Below are 19,426 nucleotides of genomic sequence, written 5' to 3'. Positions count from 1 at the left end.
AATACCACACTCTTTGCCTCCTTCCACAGGGGAAAGGAATGATTTTTCTCATTCACGTAGAAGTACTTGGCCATCCAAGATATACTAAATTACAGAAAAGGGAGTGGACAAATATTATATTGTGATTACAAAAGTACTTTGGCTTTTATGGAAGAAATTGGACAAATTTTGGATTTGTTTAATATGCAGTACAATAGATTAGTAATGCATGCCGGCTCTCTGACTCTCAGCAGGAAGAACTGAGCTGCGGCCACTTGACATTCTGGCATATACCAAGATCGAGTTACACCCTACAGTAATCATGAGACATAAAAGAAAAACACTATTTCAAAATTGTCGTGTTAGACACCAACTCATCATGCAGGCTGATGCCAACCACATATAACAAAAGGAAAATTCAATTACTTGAGAATGCAGCCCTAGGAAAAGTCAAGTCAAAGAATAATTATGTGTGCAATTTAAGAAGCTGTAAGGTGATGGGCCTCCACTACTTGGATTCTAGTTCAAAAGAAGAAAAGGATGCTCAAGAAACTAAAGAGATTTTTTTCCCCCAAAAAAAAATGTATCTGGATGAATACTGGCAACGTGTAGGCATATATTCTTTCATCTGATGAAAGATAATAATAAAAAAATTTCTCATGAGGCAATAATTCAAGGAGGGTTTTTTTCTACCACCACTAAAAGAAAACGCCTCATTAGCACTGAGATACCCATGTTGCCATGGTACGTGGTGATTTCTAAAACTTCATATCAGGGGTATTAAGGAGGTTGGGAGGATACAAGCATAGTCAGGGTCATATAGTCAGCACTCTGCTTTTCAGCAGAAAATAATAGTTCCCAGGTGGCGCTAGTGGTAAAGAACCTGCCTGCCAATGCAGGAGACATAAGAGAAACGGATTCAATGTCTGGGTCTGGAAGATCCCCTGGAGGAGGGCAAGGCAACCCACTCCAGTATTCTTGCCTGGAGATCCCATCAACAGAGGAGCCTGGCAGGCTACAGTCCACAGGGTCACAAACGGTTGAACACGACTGAAGCAACTTAGCACACAGCACACACTATGTTGAAATAAAAAAACACACACACACACAGCCTTCCAGCTAACAGTTAACAAAACAAAAATACAAATCTTATTTTTCACTTTCACTAGGATTTGGGATTTTGCATTTAAGAAAAAAAGGAATAATGTATGACCACAAGAATAGCTTTCCACTGAAAAACATGATTATCAAGATAGAAAGTGCAGTGAAAGTAGTATGAAGCAGACTGGCTATGGGAAGCAACAAAAACAAAAAGCAGAAGCAATGAGTTTAAAGGCACTATTCCAGAACTCAAGTGAAAAAAACATAAAAAGTGATGAAAGGCTAATGAAAAGATAAAAAATGGGGGGGGGGGGGCAGGTGTATGAGAATCAGTACATGATAAATAGAGAGATATTCTACAAGCAACAAATAGAGAAGACAAAATATCAAGCCTCCAGAAATTTCCCTAGAACTGCACATTAACCAAGAGATATTAATAAAGTTCAAAGATTAACATATACATCCAACTATCTATTAAATAGACAAACACCAAGGACCTATTATGTAGCACAGGGAACTATATTCAATATGTTATAATAACTTATAATGGAAAAGAATCTGGAAAGTAATATATATATTTATATATTATATATATATAACTGAACCTCTTTTCTGTATACTTAAACCATTGTAAATCAACTATACTTCAATAAAAATTTTTAATTTAAAAAAGTTCAAGGTTAACAAAATACAGTGTACAAAGACTTGGGCAGAAAAAAATTGTTAAAACTAAACAAAAATTACTTTGGTATCAAACTTCTCTTCTAGAATTCTAAATGCCATAAAAAATTTAAGCAAAAATACTATTATTACCCAATGAATTATATGCACCCCCAAATTATCATTATGTGAAAAAACAATAAGATATTCTCTGACATTCAAAATCTCTGAAATTACACCACCACAGCAATTCCGTAGCTGAAAAAAATTAATTGAATATATTCTCTAGCTGACCAAAACATGAATCAAATCTAGGAGTCAGGTGAATGTGAATATAAATATAAAAGAAACTGCATTGAATAATAAAAGTAGTAAAATAATTCATGTTTCTCATTCAACAGAGGACATTGTGGCAAAGCTACTTAGCAGTTTATACAAACACACACTATAAAAATTCCTCTGTGTTTTAACAAGTGAAGAAGTTGACCTTTTAGAGGCTTGACTCAGTGTGGTGAAAGAAGGAAAGACAAGAAGCCATCCAAACACTTTAAATTCTTTTCCACATACCAAGTGGGACCTAAATAAATACTTGTCTTTTACAAAAGAAACTGTGTTCTGGCACCAGAAAAGCAGATCCCAAAGAGGACCAAGCCTTCAGGAGAGTGGCTCCTCTGGGGTCTCAGGGGTAAGCCAGACAATAACCAACACTGGCTGCAGGGAGAATCACTGTCCACAATAGAATCTGTTACAAAGAGCTCGACTGAAAGGGAGGACTCCCATATCCAGAGGAAACATGTAAACCATACCAGAACACAGCACGTAACGTGACATCTCAGTGGGTGTTAAATATGAGGTGGATTCTCTCCCCAGCATCCTGTGCTCCCAAGAGCACAGGCTGTAGAATTTCCACTGGTCCACTACCTGTTTCTCCTGAAATGAGAGTTTCTATCCCACTGGGCTTTCTCTGCCTTTACTGCCTCTGCCTCCCCACTTCCACCAGGGCCTCTCTGCCAAGAGTGGTCCTGGAGATTCTGAAGCAGATGCTGTTTCCAGTTGACTTCAGCCAACTCAGCTCCATGGTGGTCGGGCATCTTCCTCAGAGGAATGTCTGCCTTTTCCAGCTTGGATCCTGGGTTATTGGCTTCTCAGTGAGACTCTGGGCAGCAGGCCTTATGATTCCAAAGGATATAAGAGGTGTCCCATTAAGGGACTTGGGGGCAATGTTTTAGTAGCTTTGGCATCAGTGCAGATGGTCCTGCTAACCACAGTCTTCCCTGCAAGTATTTTCAAGCAACCTTGAAGCCCTTGCATTCATTAAGGCTGTTCCTGGATGCCACACCAACTAGTCTGGTGGTTCATGATGCCTCCTATAGTCCTCGTAAGTTATATCTCACCTATAGCTGACAAGATTACCTCAGACCCAGGAACCTGCGTGCCCCTTGGCCCTGTGCCACTATCTTCCCATCGGCTAGCATCTTCCTTGACGACTTGTGATATGCTCAAGAGCAGGTTCTCTGGGTCCTATGACCTGAATTTTTTTCTTCCCCAAAGTTATGTTGAAAACCTAAAGCCCAAGATGAGTATTTAGGAGTGAGGTCTTTGGAAGGTGATTTGACCAAGAGCCTTCACAGATGGAATTATCCTCCAATTAAAAAAAAAATTCACATAGTAGCACTCAGAAGCAGAGGAAGGCCCTGCTGGGGCTGGGTTCAGGGCCTTCCTGCCATGGATGTTGAATGTTACCAAATGATCTTTCTATATTTCTTCAGATGACTGTATAATTTTTCTTGTTTATTCTATAAATATAATGAGTTATATTGACTGAATTTTTAATATTAAATAAAACTTGCATAATCACTAGGTCAAGATCCATTTTATATACATATATATTTATATATTTATTTATATATATGTATATAAAATTACATATATTTATATATATGTATATAAAATATATATATATTTATATATATGTATATAAAATTACATACTGTCGGATTTAAAGATTCCCAGGTGGCTCAGTGGATAAAGAATCTGCCTACAATGCAGAAGGCTTCCCTGGTGGCTCAGAGGGTAAAGCATCTGCCTGCAATCCGGGAGACCTGAGTTCAACCCCTGGGTGGGGAAGATTCCCCTGAAGAAGGAAATGGCAACCCACTCCAGTATTCTTGCCTGGAAAACCCCATGGATGGAGAAGTCTGGTGGGCTACAGTCCATGGAGTCGCAGAGAGTTGGACACAACTGAGCAACTTCACTTTCACTTTCACTTACAATGCAGAAGACGTAGGAGATGCAGGTTCAATCCCTGGGTTGGAAGATTCCCTGAAAGAGGGCATGATAATTCGCTCCACTATTCTTGCCTAGAGATTTCCATGGACAGAGGAGCCAGACAGGCAATAGTCCACAGGGTCACAAAGAGTCGAATATGACTGAAGCAACTGAGCATGCACGAATACACTGTTGGATTTAATATGCTAATGGTTTATTAAGAATTTTACATCTATACTCATGAAGAAATTTGTGATTTTCTTACAATGTATTGCTTGATTTTGTTATCAAATAATCCTGGTATGAAAAAATATTTGGAATAAGTTCTGGCCTTCCTTTTTCCCATTCTGTTGTTTTCCTCTATTTCTTTGCATTGATCGCTGAGGAAGGCTTTCTTATCTCTTCTTGCTATTCTTTGGAACTCTGCATTCAGATGCTTATATCTTTCTTTTCTCCTTTGCTTTCCACTTCTCTTCTTTTCACAGCTATTTGTAAGGCCTCCCCAGACAGCCATTTTGCTTTTTTGCATTTCTTTTCCACGGGGATGGTCTTGATCCCTGTCTCCTGTACAATGTCACGAATCTCCATCCATAGTTCATCAGGCACTCTGTCTATCAGATCTAGTCCCTTAAATCTATTTCTCACTTCCACTGTATAATCATAAGGGATTTGATTTAGGTCATACCTGAATGGTCTAGTGGTTTTCCCTACTTTCTTCAATTTAAGTCTGAATTTGGCAATAAGGAGCTCATGATCTGAGCCACAGTCAGCTCCCGGTCTTGTTTTTGCTGACTGTATAGAGATCTAGAGATCTCGTCAAGAAAATTAGAGATACCAAGGGAACATTTCATGCAAAGGACAGAAATGGTATGGACCTAACAGAAGCATAAGATATTAAGAAGAGGTGGCAAGAATACACAGAAGAACTGTACAAAAAAGATCTTCACGACCAAGATAATCACGATGGTATGATCACTGACCTAGAGCCAGACATCCTGGAATGTGAAGTCAAGTGGGCCTTAGAAAGCATCACTACGAACAAAGCTAGTGGAGGTGATGGAATTCCAGTGGAGCTATTTCAAATCCTGAAAGATGATGCTGTGAAAGTGCTGCACTCAATATGCCAGCAAATTTGGAAAACTCAGCAGTGGCCACAGGACTAGAAAAGGTCAGTTTTCATACCAATCCCAAAGAAAGGCAATGCCAAAGAATGCTCAAACTACCACATAATTGCATTCATCTCACACGCTAGTAAAGTAATGCTCAAAATTCTCCAAGCCAGGCTTTAGCAATATGTGAACCGTGAACTTCCAGATATTCAAGCTGGTTTTAGAAAAGGCAGAGGAACCAGAGATCAACTTGCCAACATCTGCTGGATCATGGAAAAAGCAAGAGAGTTCCAGAAAAAACATCTATTTCTGCTTTATTGACTATACTAAAGACTTTGATAGTGTGGATCACAATAAACTGTGGAAAATGCTGAAAGAGATGGGAATACCAGACTACCTGACCTGCCTCTTGGGAAACCTATATGCAGGTCAGGAAGCAACAGTTAGAACTGGACATGGAACAACAGACTGGTTCCAAATAGGAAAAGGAGTCCGTCAAGGCTGTATATTGTCACCCTGCTTATTTAATTTATATGCAGAGTACATCATGAGAAATTCTGGGCTGGAAGAAGCACAAGCTGGAATCAAGATTGCCGGGAGAAATCTCAATAACCTCAGATATGCAGATGACATCACCCTTATGGCAGAAAGTGAAGAGGAACTAAAAAGCCTCTTGATGAAAGTGAAAGAGGAGAGTGAAAAAATTGGCTTAAAGCTCAACATTCAGAAAATGAAGATCATGGCATCTGGTTCATGGGAAATAGATGGGGAAACAGTGGAAACAGTGTCAGACTTTATTTTTTGGGGGGCTCCAAAATCACTGCAGATGGTGACTGCAGCCATGAAATTAAAAGACACTTACTCCTTGGAAGGAAAGTTATGACCAACCTAGATAGCATATTCAAAAGCAGAGACATTACTTTGCCAACAAAGGTCCATCTAGTCAAGGCTATGGTTTTCCCAGTGGTCATGTATGGATGTGAGAGTTGGACTGTGAAGAAGGCTGAGCGCCAAAGAATTGATGCTTTTGAACTGTGGTGTTGGAGAAGACTCTCGAGAGTCCTTTGGACTGCAAGGAGATCCAACCAGTCCATTCTAAAGGAGATCAGCCCTGGGATTTCTTTGGAGGGAATGATGCTAAAGCTGAAACTCCAGTACTTTGGCCACCTCATGCAAAGAGTTGACTCATTGGAAAAGACTCTGATGCAGGGATGGATTGGGGGCAGGAGGAGAAGGGGACAACAGAGGATGAGATGACTGGATGGCATCGCTGACTCGATGGATGTGAGTTTGAGTGAACTCTGGGAGTTTGTGATGGACAGGGAGGCCTGGCGTGCTGCAATTCATGGGGTCACAAAGAGTCAGACATGACTGAGTGACTGAACTGAACTGAACTGAATTGGTCTTCCTTTTTAATAATAACTTTGGTAGGATTGATATGTCTCCCTCAAATTTTATAACATTTATGAATGGATAAAAAAAAGAGAGAAATGCCAAAGAGCTAGCTGACCATGCCCACCATGTGAAGATACAGTGAAAACTCAAACCCAGAAGAGGGTCCTCACTCATTGACAGAATTCACACTCTGTACCTTTCCCAGTAGACCTAACTTTAGCCAACAAAACAGCCTGCTATGAAAGGACAGGGGTCATCCAAGGAACTGCAGCCTTTTTGTCCAGGGGCAGCTACTGCTTCTGTTTAGGAGCCATCTGTCCCAAGAGTTCCTCTTTTCTTTGGAAGGTCTGAGGGCAACGCAGTCACCCTGCTAGGGGTCTGATTCTTCAGAAGGCCTCTCGGTTTAAGAGGTACTGTTTCAGAAGGAAACCATTGGTGGTGGGGGAACTTCCTATGCCTATATTAGGAGGAATTCTCCAAACCAGAGGGTGAGGAGCAGGAGAAGCACTGTAAAGAGTGTTTGATGAGAGAAGAGCTGTGAGTAGCTCATGCATGAAAGGAATCTGGGGGATGTACTGGTCATTGCATGCCCTTCTACCTGTAGTGGAGTGTATGCTCCACTACAACCCTCTTCAAAACTTTTCAAAATATGGGTAGACACTGAAATTTAATTATTTAAATTATTCTTAATAATTTAAAATTATTCTTAACAAAAAAGATATTGGATGTAAAATATAAATGAATAATAAACCATAAAACCATCACACAAATCCATTAGCTTATTGTTAAAATGTAATTTAGAGGGAAAAAAAGAAAATTTAAATATAGAATATTGGGAAGAAAAGGGGATATTGATAGACAAGGTGAAGTTTTTTTAAGAGTTAAGAAAATACCATGCAAACTTGTTATGATGATAAATACAATGTTTATTAAGTAAAAGATTTTCTAGGAAAATATAAACAACGAAAACTGACTCAGACTTAAGCAGAAAGGTAAGCTGGTCAACAACTAGAGGAAAAATCCTTATAATAGCTTAGTGAGATCTTAGATCTTTGATCTTAAAAAGAGATCAAAGAGTTACTTCTTCAAAAATAGTTGGGTCCACATGATTTCATGAATCATTTTTTTCCAACCTCAAGGCTATAGAGCATACAGAAATACAGAAAGATTGCCAATTCTTTTACAAAATTATGAAACTCTGACATTAAAATATAGAAAACTAATACAGTTGTGTAAAGTTTAAAAATAAAATAAAATTAAAAAAAAAAAGAAAGAAAAAAAAGCACCACAGTACAAAAAAAAAAAATATATAGAAAACACAAATATAAACAATAGATCAAATTAAATTATGGCTATGGATTAAAAACAAATATTAAATATTAGCAAATCAAGCAGACTATTAAAAAATAAAACATAATAACAGAATTTATTTCAGGAATGCAAAGATGGTTAAATGTTAGGCAATCTATTACTATAAATCACTAGGCTGGGGAAGTTTAAGACTCATCCTGATTAGAATAAATTCTTTATAAAATAGGTCAGAAAAATACTTACTGAACATGATAGTGTGTCTTTGTTAAACCAGCAGCCTGTAGGAGACTTAACTGTGGCAAATTAGAGGCATTCACTTTAGAGTGAGACTCATGACAAGGGAGTGTGACATCACTGCAGTATGTCATTCTGCCTTTCAGTTTCTTGTTTATCATATTTGAAATCGCTAAAAATTAATGAGGCTCCTTTTAGGTGTGAGTGGGGTAAATAAGAACATTCATATTTTGCCAGTTGAAATATCAGCTGGAACAACCTTCCTGAAAAGCAAAGTGGTAAAAATTTAATAAATGTGTAATCCCTTTTCAGCCATTTTCTTATCCAGGAATCTGTGTAAAAAATTTTTAAAGTAAATTGCACACAAATACAAGGTTATACATGTAGTCATTTATAGTAGTGAAACATAAAGGAGAAAGAAATCTAATTGTCCCCTATTTAGGATTGCTTATAGAAACTGTGTTCCATCCATTAGCCAGAATACCATATAGTCATTAAAAATGATTCTGTTAAAGATTGCATAGTGGCATGAAAATATGGAATGTTTTGTTAAATTTTTAAAAATCACATAGCATGTTTCTAATTTAATTTTAGAATTGTATATACAGAAATAGAAATTGAAAAATCTAGAAGCACATATATAAGGGTTGTTAATTCTGGACAACATGATTCTCTTTACTCTATTTTGCTATTCTTGGTTACCTAGATTTTCCACCACGAACATGTATGATACTAGTAATCCAAAAGTCATAAAAATGGTATTTATTCATTCAGTAAACATTATTGAGATATACTATGTGCCAAGCACTTCTAGGTGTTGGAGTTTCGGTACTATACCAGACTGATCAATTTCTCCTCTCACTCCTGGGAAGAGAGACTCAAGACAATGTCACTCAGAGATGGTGTCCTGAGTAAAACAGAATGAGATGTGATGGAGAGTGGGTAGTGGGGAGGGCTTTATTGGACAGTCACGTAAGGCCCCTCTGGGCTAAGACCTGAATGGGGAAAAGCCAGGAGTTCAAAGGTGATACAAGCAGACTAGTCAGTATGGATGAGCTTGCACAATATTGTTAAATGAAAAACAGCCTATTACCAAACAGTGTGTGCTACAGTATGTAAATTGTGCATCTAAGAGTACCTCATGAGAAACGCTGGACTGGAAGAAACACAAGCTGGAATTAAGATTGCCGGGAGAAATATCAATAACCTCAGATATGCAGATGACACCACCCTTATGGCAGAAAGTGAAGAGGAACTAAAAAGCCTCTTGATGAAAGTGAAAGAGAGTGAAAAAATTGGCTTAAAGCTCAACATTCAGAAAATGAAGATCATGGCATCTGGTCCCATCACTTCATGGGAAATAGATGGGGAAACAGTGGAAACAGTGTCAGACTTTATTTTGGGGGGCTCCAAAATCACTGCAGATGGTGACTGCAGCCATGAAATTAAAAGACGCTTACTCCTTGGAAGGAAGGTTATGACCAACCTAGATAGCATATTCAAAAGCAGAGACACTACTTTGCCAACAAAGGTTCGTCTAGTCAAGGCTATGGTTTTTCCTGTGGTCATGTATGGATGTGAGAGTTGGACTGTGAAGAAGGCTGAGCGCCAAAGAATTGATGCTTTTGAACTGTGGTGTTGGAGAAGACTCTTGAGAGTCCCTTGGACTGCAAGGAGATCCAACCAGTCCATCCTAAAGGAGATCAGCCCTGGGATTTCTTTGGAGGGAATGATGCTAAAGCTGAAACTCCAGTCCTTTGACCACCTCATGCAAAGAGTTGACTCATTGGAAAAGACTCTGCTGCTGGGAGGGATTGGGGGCAGGAGGAGAAGGGGACGACAGAGGATGAGATGGCTGGATGGCATCACTGACTCGATGGACGTGAGTCTGGGTGAACTCCGGGAGTTGGTGATGGACAGGGAGGCCTGGCGTGCTGCAATTCATGGGGTCGCAAAGAGTCGGACACGACTGAGCGGCTGAACTGAACTGAAAAGTCTCCTAGGATATTTAGAAGATGTTACCAGTAGTCATATTGGCTTGGTAGTTATGGATAATTTTTACTCTTTGCATATCTATATTTTAGATATCCTTTTTCAATGAATATATGTTATCATTGTCATTCATTCTCTCATTCAAAAAAATTTAATCAGGGCTATTCTATGGTGCTGGAAATACAGCAACAACCAGGGGAAAAATCCTGGACCTAATGGAGCTTTACTTTGGGTGGCAGAGGAAATGAGGGAACAGACTTTAAAATTTAAATTAAATTAAATAGCATATTAATAAAATATTAAGATAGTATGTTAATAAAATATGAAATAGTAGGTAAATATCTTGAAGATAAAAGGTAGTGAGGTAGAGTATATGTCGTGGAGAGAAAGGACAGTCTAATTTGCAAGAGGGTCATACAGCTTTTCAAGGAAAAGGCTTTCCAGGCAGAGGAATCAACCACTCAAGTGCCAAAGGAGTGAGCATGCAGAGGCTATGGGCTGAGTGAGTGAGCTGGTGATGAGGTGATAATGGATGGATGATAGAGTGAAGAGGTCAAGACAAACTGTGGAGGGGCTGGGGGAGCAGATCCCACAGGATGGTCAAATCCTTGCAAAACCTTTACTCTGAGACATAGAAACACACAGGAGGGTTTTGAGCAGACAAGCAACATGATACAACAATTTTAGCAAATCACTCAAGCTGCAAGGTTGAGAATAGACCAAAGGGAGCAAGGGCAGAAGTAGGGACCTGTTAGGTGGCTGTTGCAAAAAACCCAGGCAAGAATGATGAAGGTTTGGACCAGCCTGACAGTAAAGATGTGTGACAGTAAAGAGAAAGAGAAGGTAAGAAAATGAGGTAAAAGGAGGGGAACTAGAAGAGCATGATGTCCTGAAAAGTACAGAAGAAAATACATCAAGATGGAGGAAATGACCAACAGTAAAATGAAAACAGATAAAAGATCACTTGATTAGTAATGTGGAGCATACCGTCGTTCACCAGAGCCGTTGCAGTAGAGCTATGATGGAGAAAGTTTGCTTGGAGAGAGTCCAAGAGAACATGGGAGGACAAAAATGGGAATCAGCATGAGATTTGCTTTAAATAGATGGAGAGAATGTAGTTTCAGTTAGTAAGAAGATCAAGAGAAGATTTTTTTTCTTGAAAGCTGGGTAAAATAAAATAAATTATAAAGGGGGAAAATAGAAGATTTTTACTGGAATTGGGGAAATATAAGCCTATCACATTTATTCCAGGAAAAACAAACCACTAATTGGTGGAATATTTTCAGATCTTTGGGCACTTTGCCCTTGACCACCATCTTTGAGGTCAGAATCAGGAAGAAACAGTTCAAGGTTAATGGAGAGAAATAAAGATATTTCCAAAGCAGTATGGCGACCACCTCTGGCTTCTATTTATAAATTAGCCTCCTATTCCACCAGTGCCTTTAATCTCCTGGGCTTATCTTCCTTGGAATTTATTTTTCATCATCCCTGCATCCCATTTTTTCCACATCCCAGCATCAATCCTCTGAAATTCAGGGTCAATAGACCCACAGAATTAAGATTCTTAAAGCAAACTTTATGTGCTTCCAAGAAAATCTCTTTCGTAAAGAAAAACTCAGTATTACAAATCCAGCATGGTTTATTTTTCGAGGATCAAAATGCCACAAGCATTTAGACTTCCTGAGCTAATAAAAGAAAATACTGGCTCCAGCCTTCAGAGATCAAGGAGGAGGGAGTAAGGGCAAAAGAGTAATTCTCCTGAAATTCTGAAAGGAGTTCCTCAAATGAAAGCCTAACCCGTGCAAAACAGGGCTCAGGATCAAATAAATTTGTTGAATATTTCATACTAATTTACTTCCCCCAGCACACAGACACATTCTGAGAATTTACAACGATATTAGCCCCAAGAAATCCCAAAGAAAAACATATGAAAAAATGTAACCTGGCCTTCCCTTCCCCTCATTAAATAGTTTAGTCTAGAGCCATTAAGCAGGGTCAAGCAAGGTAGGTCTCTGCATGGCCTGGCCTGGAGTGCAGAGCCCAACAGGAAGACATCCAAGTAGGGAGTGGGTAGCATAGCTATGCCTGATACCTACTGCAATTGAATAAAGGGAGCCAGTTTTCTCATGGTCTGAAAAGGGAGTTACAAAAAATGAACAGGAGAAATCTAGAATGATCCGTGGTGGTGGATCAGAATTAGAGATACTGGTATAAATATCTCTGTGTATTAAAATCGGAAGCTTAGAAATAAATGTGGATGTAAATTTGTGTACATATGTGTGAATGAGTGAGTGTGTGTGTGTATATGTATTCAAACCTATATCTTTTTGCTTTGTCTAGTGAGGGTGCCTGGAAAGTGCCACCCAATAACCATGAGCACAATTAGAGCAGGGACCTTGGCTTCCAAATATTATTCTCTAGTAAAAATAACCAGATCTTCCTGAGAAATGACTTATTCCAATACTCCAGCAAGGAAAGTACAGATGATCTTGGAATATCTTGGCAGAAATTGAGGATATGTTCAAAGAAGAGAGACATGTCAAAAAAACATAGAGGCCAACTTGAAGGGCTTCCCACTGGCCAAATCTGAAACATCAAATAAATAGTGAAAGCAAATGGAATTCAATGAGCATCCTTATATTCATGCTGATAAAAATAAAAGAATAACTTGAAACTTTAGTGAAGAACAGAATATGTACATGGTCTTAAAATATCTCCCTATAAAATACTTACAGATTATAAAATATAAAAGTATCATTTCACACTTAAGAAATATTGCAGACATCAGTCATCGAGTTATCAAAGTAAACATCCAGATGTGCTGTTTCTACCCTAGGTGAATAACTTGAATCTAATTATGAGGAAGCATCAGACAAACCCAAATCAAGGAACATTCTACTAAATAATTGGCATGTCATCTTCAAAAGTATTGAAGTACAAGAAAGTCTTAGGAACTGTTAGTGACAAAAAGAGACTAAAAAGGCATACCTAAATGCAATGCTTAATATAAACTGGGTCCTTCCTGCTACAAGAACATCAAAAGCACAAGTGACAAAATTTGAGTGAGACCTGAATTTCAGATGGTAGCAAGGAACACATGCTAATTTCCTGGTTTCCATGGTTGTGTCCCAAGACAATGTCCCTATTTATAGGAAATATACACTGAAATACTGGGGGGCCATGGGGGCATCAAGCTGACAACTCACTCTCAAGAGACTCAGGGAAAAATGGCTACAGACTATAATTGTAACTTTTTCTGTAAGTGTAAAGTAATTTCAAAATAAAATTGTGCATTTGGAGGAAAAAACCCTTATCCTGATTCTCAAACACATATGATTGTCGAAGCTGCCCCATGTGATAACTTCCCCTGGAATGAATCTTCCACAGCAGATCCTTGGAGGGACACTCCTGTAAGCAGTCCCATTCAATCCCACAGTATACAAGGAGACTCCACGGAGAGGACAGCCAAAGAGTTTGGAGCCAAAGCATAGAAAGGCAGCCCATCTCATCTCTACCCATGAACACAAGTTTTGGTGGAAAGGTGAAAGAAGAAAGAGATGTATCTGAATTTATCTACACAAAGGGACAAGTTTAAAAATAAATTTAGAATTTATGTCAAGTTCATTGCATCTTGCAAGAAAAAAGAATCAGCCTAATGTAATAAAAGTACAAGTAGTGTTCTCATGGTATCATATAATTTTATTTGTACCTAGCTTTTAAGAAGCCCGAAATGTTATTTAGTATAAATACTGTAGATATCATTAAAATCAAATTAAAAGATGAAAAGCACTGCTATTCCAAGAAGCAAAGGAACTTGTGGAGGTGAAGCCAGGATTAGAAGCCATGTTTGGCATCCCACGACTGTCTAAATGGATGTCCACTGCTCTCTATTACACTAGGTGGTTTTCTCTAAGAATAGAGAAGAGAAACGATATTCTGTTCTCCAAGAAGTAGAATGCTCTGGAAAAATCTGAGACAGAGATGGAACTAATCAGAATTTGTATAAGATAAAGTGGATACTTGTCACTCCATTTAAGACATACTTTTCTTTTCATCCTTTAGTGAAAAAAAAAAAAAAAAAAAGAAATCCTCAAACATGTGGGGATTGGTAGTTGAATAGTCCTCTAAGATACATTTCTAACTTACCAGTGCATATCCTCTCAACGCCACTCTGCTCCCTTTGCATCAATAGCTTGATTAATTCCCATTCCCAATCTACCATTTTGTAAACAGGAACAGTAAGTTACTGGTAGTCTTAACAAAATTCATTCAGTATCTAGACTGCTTCTCCCATGAAGTTCACTGAGTCACTGAAATACAAAATAATCTTGCCTTTCCTTCAGTCTTCCAAATGTAATACTTGTGAGTTTACCGGAAAAAACAGTTGGAAACAGAAAACAAAATAGTATCAATTACTAATATTTCCCATTCTCTGCTAAGGCTTGTCTTATCTGAAGCTTGTAAAGTTATTTAATCTTTTCCATCATCTCAGGGAGAAGAAAGCCTGGAAAATCCTAGTCATTCCACAGTAACTATCAGTGGGATTTTCCATAACTATCTGGATGCAAAATAAAAATCTTAAGAAGTTGATCCAATTCTAAAACTTACTTCTCAACTTACTAATAAATATGAAGAGACAACCCATCCATATTTTCTTCAAATCGTATCAGGTTTCTTGGCCAGACTGCTAGTACCTGAAAAAGTTTCAGAGTTTGTTCCAATAAATCTACATTTAAAAGCTTAAAAATGCATTTGTGCGCTAACCATTCTTTTCTGCATCTGACTTAGGGCCAGAGATGGGACTGTAAGATAAAACCTTGGCAAGAAATTGGGAAGAAAAGGAGTAAAATTGCCTTCTAAAAGCTAAACTGTGAGATTAACACTTGACGGATCAGGGCAAGTGTGAAGAAGTGAGAAATCACCACATGGACACAGGGAACAAAAGTCAATATCTGGTAATAAACCATAATGGGAGAGAATGTGAAAAAGGACATGAACATATATGTAAAACTGAATCACCTTCCTGTACCCAGAAACCCACACATTGTAAATCAACTGTACTTCAATTTAAAAAGTAAAGAAAGAAAGAAATCACCACCTGGGGACAAAAAAGCTTCCAGGCCAGCAAGATTTGGCTGTGACCTCAGTGAGGCTATAATATACACATCTGAAGGCTCTATTAATTGATCATGGAGTCACAGAAGAAGAAAGGTTTCTAAGACAACCTGAGCAATACCCACCCAGGCTTTATGCAGAGTGAAGGGGGTCTGGACCAGCAGTGTTGGGATAGCATAGGATCAGGGACTTCTATGCTTCTAACTTCTCTAGTGAAAATGATGCATGCTTAATCTTAGCCTGATTCTGCTGGGCTGGCCTCTTATGTATGATGGAAAGCTCAACTTTGAGCACACAGCCCAGCCTAAAGCAGGCAGTCATTAGACTCCATGAATTTGCTCCAACTCTTTGCTCATAGCCTCCTGATTAGAATTTGGCTCTCTACATAGTTCTGCCTACAGGGAGAGAATGACCTAGTCAGATTTGAGAATTCTGGCCCCCATGCCAGCTACAGCACTCACTGAGATATACAGTGTCACACTTGAGCTTGTTTATTCTCAGTCAGCTCCCAAAGAAAGGGCCCTGGAGGGTGCCACAAGGTCTAAGTTTCTGAGCTCATGGGGCTGGCAGCGAGTCTCTGGGCTATGGTAAATTTACCGGGATGGCGAAGATGGTGGTGGCCAGAGGGACAATTGTGGCCACACCTTCTACATTGCACTGTGTGCTGTACATAGTTGAACTCATTTCATCCCCACAGCAAAGCAATACATTAGGCATTAGTAGCATTCCCATCTAGTAACCTAAAGACCTGCATTAGAAATTGGAATTCAGAGGCAGATTTATCTAACTCTAAAACCTAATCCCTTAAATCATGAAAATCCTACCTCTGGGAGGTGGGGAGATAAACCCTATCCTCCTTTCCTTCTCCTGGCCTCACTCCACTATGTCAGCAGTGTGCTTTGGGCCATCCTGTTACCGATCAGGGTTGTTGGCCTCCTTAATCAATAGAAACTGATCAGAGGCCAGACAAGAAATTCAGGCAAGGCTTTATAGGAGCCGCTGCTGCAGTAGAGGGGGCAAGGGGAACAAGAACAAACAGATCCCCAAGGGGAGCAAGCTTGTTCCTTACACAGGATGAGGCTAGGGGTGTATCCAGGGGTCGGGCTGCAGGGGGATGGCTTAGGTGGTTTGCCCACCCCTTAATCAGTGGTGTTTTGTATAGGGGAATGTACATAATAGGCTGCTTTTGCGCCAGGCTCTTTCAAATGTGGGGATTGGGTTTTGGCTCTCTTTGTATCCTTTATCCAGAATTCACCCTAATTGTGCATGCACACAGTTATTTTTAGTCCCATATAGTTTCTTTGTATTTTATTGCTGGAGGAGAAGTATGTCCATGTGTGAGCACTGGAGCATAGGGTCCCAGGTCCCAGGTCTGTCTCAATCCTAGTCCGTCTTTGACATGGACTCATCCGAAAGCCACCACTATACAAGGCTTCCGGACAGTGCACACAAAAAGCAGTACTTGACCCTTCTTCAGAAGTGCAGAAGCCAAATCCCGTCTCAGCAAACAGCATCACCATCTACGCAATGCCGTCAGTACCGTTAGCTTTCACAAGCCAGAAATGACTTCCCCCACCACCACCCTGCAGCATACCATCTAATCCTCTGCACCTTCTTCAATAAGCCTCTTCAGTATCCTTAAAATTTCTCAAAAGTGTCCACTTCTCACCATCACATTGCCACACCCCATCTTCCACCTGGATCTCTCTACAAACATCTCCTAAGTCATGTTTCGGCTTCTTCTCTTGTTCTTCTTTATTCTCAACCATTCATCCAGTGCTCTTTTAAAAACCCAGCCATGGCATTCCACTGTTTAAATATCCTTCCCTGGATCCCCAACCTCCCACCATACTCCATGCTTCAGTCTAACAGTGATTGGCCTGCAGTTCTTGGAATATTCTCAGCCTTGCCTGTGGCAGGATGTCCCAAAATAAACCTGGATGGATCCTCCTGGATCAGTCTTCCCTCCACACCTGCTTCCCCTTAATGGTCAGCCCGTCCAGGGATTTTGGGACTCACTCCTGTTCCACCTCCTCCAGGAAGCACCTCCAGGTTAGTTGCTTGTCTGGGGTGCTCTCAAGTCCAGCCCATCCCTTACCCCACTATATGGGAATTCTTCCTTATATGATTCAACCCCCACACCATGACCTCCCTGAAACCCAGGACCCACTCTGATTATACAAAATGACTGACACACAAAAAAATGCAGATTGAATGAATAAGCAAATGAACAAGAGCCCAGTATATCATAGATGTCAGAATCCACTCAGTTTCCTCCAGTCCTAGCTCTTGATCTGAGAAAGTTATCTAATCTCCCTTGACCCCAGATTTCTCTGCTTGTAAAATGGAGATCATAACACCTGCATTATCCAGTGGTTGTGATTTTTTAACTAAATAATACAGTATGTGGAACATCTTCAGGACCATGCCTGGTACATAACAAGTACTCAAATGCTGGATTTTGCTATTATTATTACAAAGTTCTTCAAGACTTAACAGAAAACATTCATCTTCTTGAAAGAGAAAAGATACTCCCAATACCCCATGATGACTCAGCTACTCCAGGCCTCCTCAGCACTTGTGGTTTACAATCATGTACTATTTTGCATTCTCAAATATATTGCTTTGAACAAATCTTGCATTTGCATACTGTCCTCAAGATACCTAATACTTCAACAAACACTTTTAGGTGAAATGATATCAAATTTTCTCCACATTTTACTGCCCACGGGAGCCTTAAACTGTGGACATTCACATGGCACCTCCTAATTATGCCAACTCCATATGAGAGGCCAGCATAACCCTTGGAGGAACACACACAGAGAAACAGGAATGAGGCAGAAGGAACTGACAGGTGGCGATCCCAAAATAGAAATCAGGTTTTAATAGGGTCAGAACAAACTGCAGTCTCAGGAAAGAGGGTGTCCTTTGTCATAACAGATGCAGAAAGGTGACGAATCATACCAGTAGTTAAAAAGCATTGTAGCATAACCTCTCTGTGGAATATTGTGCGGCCATTAAAAATAGGTAGGGGGCAACTATTAAAATGGCAAATAACAACAGGTAAGAGATGATGTTCTATAAAAAAGATACAGACATACAGGCTTATTGATCACCGAATGTAAAACTTGCTTAAAAGAAATTTTAAGGTGGTAGATGAAAATTTCAACGGTTGTGACAGTTCTTTTAACTGATCCCGCACACTTTTGGTTGAGTTGTCATATTCCTTTAAAAAGGAAAAAAAAAAAACAAAAACAAAAAAAACCTCGTATAAAATATGTATTCGGCGTGTCTCCTTCACAGATGGCTCCTGAAAGAGCTGCGATAGTGCAGAAGACACGCCCTAGGCTGAAGGGGGCACCAGGAGTCAGGAGGCTGACTCAGCAGCGTTTGAATGTGGGCGAACCAGGGCCTGGGGGCGCCACCTTTCTTCACCGGCCACCGCCCTGCGAGGTCTCACTGAGTGCCCGCCAGCAGGCCGCCCCCAGTGGGCCAGCCCGACACCCAGCCCCCAACTCTGCTGTCCCCAAGAGATCCTCTCCGCGAAGTTTTTCTTTGATGGGAGGAAGGCGACGCGAGCTGCTGGAAACCCCGCGCTTCGGCGCAGCTCCCTCGACCTCGCCCTCCCCGGGCCGCCCTGGCCTTGCCCCCCCCGCCTCGCGTACCTCTTGCAGGGGATCAGCGCCTTCCTCTCGTCCAGCACCCGCACGCGCTGGTTGAGCCCGTCGTAAGAGAGCAGGGCGCGACTGTAGCGCCCGGTGCTCTGCCGGTACAGCACCTGGCGTCCCTCCCACTGCTGCGGCGCCTGGCAAGGGCGCTGAGCTCCCAGGGAGCCCCCAGCCCCCGCCCCGGCCCCCGGCGCCGCCGTCCCCACGCCGCAGAGGCAGCCCAGCGCGCAGACCCAGAGGCCGCCCAGCAGCCAAGCGTCCAGGGACCCTCGGGCCACGCGGAGGGGAGCGCGCCTAGGCATCGCCTTCTGCCGCGGCCGCAGTCCCCAGAGAGCCAGCCCGCGCCCAAGGGGGCGCTGAGCAGCCCAGGCACTCAGCGGGGCTTTCTCCAACTGTGCCCGAGGGCGGTCTTGGCCGAGTTGCTGCTGGTCACGGCGGCGGCCTTTCCAGCTGTTGGGATCAGGACGCGCAAGGCCTGGGAGCCGGGATCGGCCACGGGAAAGCTTCCCTGAATCGTGTGAGAGCTGTTTCTGCCTGGGCCGCTGCCCGCTGCCGCTACGGTTTTCACTTGCTCTCTGCTGCCAACAGGAAATG

General features: G+C 40.9%; 1 protein-coding gene across 1 annotated transcript in view; it reads right to left on the bottom strand.

Moving 5' to 3' along the window:
- EPDR1 (ependymin related 1) overlaps positions 1–19,385 on the bottom strand; it is a 37,022-nt gene extending 17,637 nt beyond the window's left edge. The window contains exon 1 of the mRNA XM_055590276.1: positions 18,830–19,385. Coding sequence (XP_055446251.1) covers positions 18,830–19,134 — 305 coding nt within the window. The 5' untranslated portion in view covers positions 19,135–19,385. The remainder of the gene's footprint in view (positions 1–18,829) is intronic.
- Positions 19,386–19,426: the final 41 nt, after the last annotated feature.

This window comes from Bubalus kerabau, chromosome 8, assembly GCF_029407905.1.
Source record: "Bubalus kerabau isolate K-KA32 ecotype Philippines breed swamp buffalo chromosome 8, PCC_UOA_SB_1v2, whole genome shotgun sequence".
Lineage (NCBI taxonomy): Eukaryota > Metazoa > Chordata > Mammalia > Artiodactyla > Bovidae > Bubalus > Bubalus kerabau.
The sequence above is the reverse complement of the archived record's forward strand: the minus strand, read 5'-3'. Positions and strand labels throughout refer to the sequence as shown.